The sequence below is a fragment of the Poecilia latipinna genome, unplaced genomic scaffold (genome assembly GCF_001443285.1).
Source record: "Poecilia latipinna isolate Pla-1442-1.1 unplaced genomic scaffold, P_latipinna-1.0 Scaffold423, whole genome shotgun sequence".
Lineage (NCBI taxonomy): Eukaryota > Metazoa > Chordata > Actinopteri > Cyprinodontiformes > Poeciliidae > Poecilia > Poecilia latipinna.
The window spans coordinates 10,175-16,533 of NW_015113039.1; the positions used below are offsets into that span (position 1 = coordinate 10,175).

Here is a 6,359-nt window from a genome sequence, read left to right on the forward strand (position 1 = left end):
GTCAGGAGGACAACAGCTGACTAATGCTGTGAAGACACCACTTGTGTACTTGTTCGCACACCTGAGGTGTATGCTTGTTGCGGGACTTCCAAGGAAGCTGAAGTATATATATATATATATATATATATATATATATATATATATATATATATATATATATATATATAAACTGCTTGGCTCCCTTTTAGAGAGCCACTTAAAAGGGAGGTGATGTGGCCTTGATCACCTCCAGTGAACAGCGAGAGCATCCAGCGCGATGCTGCTAGACTCAGAATTATGAAACACTCTTGATATGACAATTTCTGCTTTCTACCTTCTGTTTCTTTTTTTGTTTGTTTGTTTGTTTGTTTTCTTTTGAAGAGTTTGTATTCCTCTCTTTGAAAGGGATGGAGCGAAATCTTGGATGATTCCATTCCTAATTGGGGCAATCACTGGAGCTAAGTGTGTGCCTGAATGTGTGTTTGTGAAAAATGACTTGTGGATATGTGGGTGTGCATGAGAGCAGGCAAGGAGCGCCTCTTCTTGTTTCCTCTGGGAAATTTCTTTAAGTTTCATTCTGATACCCTGCAAAGGAGAGACCCCCATTTATATCCATATGATTTTTATTATTTTATTTTTCTTATTTTCCCTGCTGACACCTGAGTGTGCTGTCTATGTTAACAAGAACAGGAAAGCCAGAACATTTGAGGGGGTCATCGCAAGAACTTTATTTGCTCAAATTTAATTGAAAAGTGAGGAACTTTCTTTGTTGCAACAGTGTTGAGGGGCGCCCTGCGTGCTCCAATATTCTGTTTGACCGGCCTCCCTTTGATCTGGACAAGAAGGCATGAGGGAGCCCTCTGGAGGTTCTCTGTGGGTATGACGTCAGCCCATGCTTCTTTTTCCCCTCTTTGGGCAACTCCTCAAGAGTTGAAAAAACGCATCCATAGAGACTCACCCAAAGTGTTGCATGCATAATCTCCTAGGTCACTGACTGGAGCAATGCCACATTACGCCTATCTTTTGTTATCCTTAAATAAGAATTGATTTTTGTTTTAAAAAGTAAGTTATACTATAAGTCAATTCTTGTCATGTCAAGACCCTCGTTCTATAACTTTTGCCCTCATGGATCTTATACTGTACATACCATAAAGAAAATGTACTTTAACACAGCCACTTGAAGGATGAACTATGACCCTGGTATGCCAAGAACTCTCATCAATGCAGCTGGATGTTTGCATGATTCTTCTTCCTAAAAAGTGCCAATAACAACAGCAGCTCAGCAATTAGGATGTTTTGTGTCCTTACTATAGGGTTCGGCTTGCCATTCCTCGTTCAAAAAAAAAAAAAAGAAGAATCAAGGATATTAATTACTGTTAGCATTTCAAAAACAGGAGCTGCAAAAGGAGAAAAGCTCTCCTATTTGTGGCCGCTAGGGGTCCCTAAAGACTTTCGCCTCCAGTTCAGTTAGATCATACAGCTGCACCAAAGATCAAAAGGCCTCACATTTCAGAGCTCCCGTCCAAGATACTTGGAAATCTTTTCACAAAAACAACAAAACAGACTACCACTATCATTCACTTTGAAAACAAAACAATCCAGAAAGATAGGACATTAGCTTATTTTAACTTCTGTTTATTTTACAGAGCTTTCATTGGAATGACTGATCAGTCAGTTTTGCATGAAACACACAATGGAATACCTCTACAGAGAACCAAAAGTAAAAGGTGTAACACAGAGAGAAGGCTGGTTGGTGTCACATTTGAGCGACTAGAAAGAGTTGTATCATATAAAATAAAAGTGTCTTTTTTGAAACTGAGCAAAATGTGTGGGTTTATGTGTCCCGGTCTCTTCAGTTTCTTCCAAAAATAATGCAACGATTTTGTCATGCAACATTTTTACAATTAAAAATTTTTATTTTTTTTTTTGTTTACCTGTGAACTCTAAATTTATTTGTGAACTCAAATGTGTTTTTATATGCATCTGGCCTGTTGTAACATTAACAGATATTTACTTAATTAATGATATCCCTTAAAATGGCTTCCCTAAGTGCTGCTATCTCCGCTTCAGTGTTTGATCCCGACCGTTCAGAGTTTTACCTTTCAAAGACATGAATAAAATCAGCTGGTCAGATTTGCATTAGCAACAAGTTCTGCAGACTGAATGTTGCAAGAACTCTGCATGTCTACACCGGCCGTGAGTTTCTGTTGCGGTGACTGGAATGACTCTAAATAACTTTTAAAATGTCACCGTGACATTACCATCAGTTATGTTGTCATTGCTGGAAATTACTGCTTTCATTAATAGAAATAGAGCTAATTTCCACAGAGTTTGGATTGACAGCACTTGACTTTTGATATCTGTGCAGCACTTGTCTGACCGCACTGCTCTCAGTCACATGGTGGACTCTGCTGTTGCAGTGGATGGAGATCTATGTCCCCATATATTTCACCAGCACTCCTGTAGGAGGAGAAACGGCCCAGAATCAGGGGACATAATGTACGCAAACGGTCCAGTTTTGGATCCTGGTGTACAAACAAGCACAAGAAGCAACTAGGTAGGTAGGTAAATTAGTTTCTGAGGAGAAAATTTTCCTGAAGTGAGTGAAAAAGCATCTTAACGTATGGTTAACATATGAACCATTAGACATTTTAACCTGAGAGATTAATGGAGCTAAAGAAAAAGAAGTCTTTTTCACTCACTCATACAATCGATTCAACTACATGCCAGGGCTTTTTTTCTGGAATAAGTTTCAGGTTATCTGATTTAGCCCAGGGGGTTTCTGTCCCTCTGATTTCATGAAAATAAACCGATGGCAGCAATAAAGTACAGTGGTCCCTCCACTGTGGGACCCCCGATAAATTTCACTTATTTTCGCTTCCCCACCAGAGGAAGTTGAAACAAAGAGAAGAAACCCCTGGATGATCAGACATCTGGTTGGCTGGCCATCTGAATAAAGCCTCATTCTAGGCTGTAAAAGCAGAGCCCATCGTAACACGGCCGTGATATATGGAGGTCTTGGGTGGGAGAGGTGGGGAGGAGGTGGGCGGGTATTAACTTTCACAAGGGTGCAAAATCAAAGGGAGTTCCTGTCACCACAGAGGGGTCTCGGGCAACAGGGGTCCCATTCACAGGGAATTCCTCTTCACTGCCCCTGTGATGCAGCTGTTGACTCAATCCTCTCTATTGGAAAAAAAACAAAAAGAAAACACTCATTAAAAAGCCATATGACTGTGAACTTGATTGCAGCGGGCGGCACAAACGGCCCCCCCTCCTCATTTACTTTGAGGTGTGAAGATCTTTGAACAGCCCCAGCATGTTGGATGTTTTTTAGGGGCTTCTTCCTTCACACTGGCATCACAATGGACAGCAGTTGTATTCTAAAAGCAATCAAATTACCATCGAAACAAAATGCTAGATCTCTCCGAATGGACAAAACTGGGGAGAAAGTTAAACTCTACAAAACACAGGAATGATGCAATGAGAAGCTATTTTTCTTTTCTTTTTTTTTCATGACAGTGTTTATTCAAATTTACATGCTGCCAAAACCCAAAGTCGTTTAGAATAGTTTTACATAACTTACAAACAATTTAAAGTTTGAAAGGATTAATCTGCAGCGTATTTTATTGCTTTGCCTCTTAAAAACAGACAAATTAAAGCGTTAAAATTTCCAAACCATTTCTGGGTTTCAGTTGGGCAAATCCTGAATGAAAACCGAGTTACGATTTGCAATCCCCCCCCCAATAGTTTCTGAGATAACTGCAGTTTTTCAGCTAAGGCATACATTTAAATTCAACTTAATTCATTAGAGCACATATTAAGGTAGAGAACCCTATCATCAGCTGTTTAACATAGTCAAATATTTACACAATGAAGTCTGAAAAAATAGACTTTCACACCAGTTGAAATTTAAATAAGATTTACATAATGAATATCAAAGGCTCTTTAATCCTTCACGCTGAACTATCGCTATATGACTGCAAAAGCTTCATCTTTAGGGTCAAAAAACAATCAGAATTTCACTCAACCAAAGTCTTTTCACAAGAGTCCAGGTTAGTTCAAAAGCAGGATTCTGACGAGGAAGAGTAACATTCAGGGAGCTCTTACCCTGTAGTGCAAATCTATGGCAGTAAATGTGATTCCCACAGTTATAGATTTTACTTATTTATTTATTTTTTGCTTTATTTTAATCTGTATGAAGCAGATCACTCTCTCTTAATACTAGCGAGCATTGGGTCTGTGCCCTGAGGGGGCTGCCCGGACCGACCCTTCCTGCTCTGGTGGGTTTTCACGTGTTTGGACAGGTGGTCGCTCCTCATGAACCTCTTGCCGCACTGCTGGCAGCCGAACCTCTTCTCCCCGGTGTGCGTGCGGAGGTGCCGCTGCAGCTCGTCCGAGCGCGTGAAGCTCTTGCCGCAGAAGAGCCAATTGCAGATGAAGGGCCTCTCCCCGGCGTGCCAGCGCAGGTGCGCCTTCAGGTGGGACGTCTTCTTGTACACTTTGCCGCACTCCGGGATGTGGCAGATGTGCAGTCTCTTCTTGCCGAACTCCAGCCCCCCGCTGTTCGTCTGGCAGTTCGGACATTTGCATCGCCGGCAACGGCGCGTGGAGCTCAGCAAACCCTTGGAGGTGCCCTGGAGGAGAGCGGCTATCTGCGGCTGGTGACCCAAAACCAGCTGCCTGCCCAGGGAGAAGGGGTGGTTGCCTGGAGCGCTGTTGGTTTGTGGTAGGCTCCACCACTGCTGCCCGTCCTCCACGTGGCCGCCCGAAAGGTGATGCCTGGCGGAGGAGTTCTGCAGGAAGCTGGGGAAGTTTTGCCCCACGCCGTTGTGTTGGGGGTAATAGGGGCTGCTGGACTGCGGCTGCGAAGACAGCACCTTAACAGGGGACAGTTCGAAGGAGTAGGAGGACGCAGGTTCAGCCGGTGGGGTCAGAGGCAGCTCGTGGTGGTGATGATGAGGATGGTGGTGGTGATGATGATGGTGGTGACCCAGGCCGGACTGCATGTGCCCAGGAAACTGCACCTTGGGCACCGTGAAAGTCATCTGGTGCGTGCTGAGGGCAGTGCTGGGGGCCATGTCGTTGCTCCATAGCTGGAACATTCCAGATGTGGAGCTGACGGTCCCTTCGTAGGGAAACTGTGACCCATCCGAACCCATGGTGCTGCCCACCTGCCAGGCCTGGCTGCAGGTGGTGGCCAGGAAGGAGAGGGCGTTGGGCGCTCCCTCCGGAGAGGAGCTGGGCGTCCGGTCCTGTGCGGTGACACACAAACGCATCACCATTCGTAAAAGTTACGTTGTTTTACTCTGTTTTTTTAAATAAATATTTTCAAAAAGTTGACCAAATTCAATTCAAAAGTATATATATATATATATATATATATATATATATATATATATATATATATATATATATATATATATATATATAAAGAGAGGTGATAACTGGAAACTGGAAATACATATATTTCACTCATTTTAGCAAAAATGTGTAAAGGCTAAGAACAGTACAGTCAAAGGGGAAAAATGCAGAGGAAATCAAACATAAAGTGATACCAGTTAAAGACAAAAGAAGCAAACCTGCAGGAAGGTGTGTAAAAAGTTGTCAGTCCTCTGTATCGTGAGCGCAGCCATCTGTCCTCGCGCTCCTGTTCCCCACCTGCAGCACAAACTGCTCCAATAACGCACGGAATATGAAACTATCGCTGGAGATGCGGCAGAATGGGCGCATCAAGATTTTTTATTTATTTATTTATTTATTTTTAACTCTCCGACTCTGGGAAATCCTGTTTCATTCAAATGTTCCGTGTAAAAAAAAATGTATTTTCTGTTCGCAGTCAGTTGAACCAGTTGAAGTTAGAGGTGCGCGCTGCAAAAATCCAGTGCGAACAACTCACAGACGCGCGAGCCGCATCTTCTCTTTATAGAGAGAAAAGATCCTCTCAACGGGGTCTCCAGTGTGATGCAGGCGAGCCCATCAATAGAGTGGGGATGAGACGGAGGAAGCAGGAGGGGGGTCTTGTTAGGTGAAGGGGTGGGCTACTCATAATTTCACTCAATTTCAACCAAATGCTGACCCCGAGAACTGACTCCTCCTCCAATTGTTCTGACAGAAAGACTTTAATAAAAAAAAAAAAAAAAAAAAATCCCCACGGGTTTTTTTTTCACTGGACTGGTTGTGGCTGCTCTCGTCTTGGAAAGAAGAAAAAGGAAATAGCCTACACATATAGGCCCCACACACTAAATTAATTGTAGAAAGTGTTGAATAGTAAATCAAGTAAATTTAATTGTATTAGTTTGTAATGTAAGGTTTATTAATGGTTGAATTAAGTTCAGTCGTTAGTTTTAAATCCAGCAGATATTAGAATTATAAATCAGATG

General features: G+C 42.6%; 1 protein-coding gene across 1 annotated transcript; it reads right to left on the reverse strand.

Annotated features, from left to right (window-relative positions):
* Window positions 1–3,713: 3,713 nt before the first annotated feature.
* Window positions 3,714–6,065, reverse strand: sp5l (Sp5 transcription factor-like). Its single transcript, XM_015037888.1, has 2 exons — window positions 5,559–6,065; window positions 3,714–5,231 (listed from the first exon to the last, which is right to left on the reverse strand). Exons 1-2 carry the CDS (start codon window positions 5,610–5,612, stop codon window positions 4,185–4,187), a joined length of 1,101 nt encoding a protein of 366 aa, XP_014893374.1. The 5' UTR covers window positions 5,613–6,065; the 3' UTR covers window positions 3,714–4,184.
* Between the last annotated feature and the right edge of the window lie 294 nt (window positions 6,066–6,359).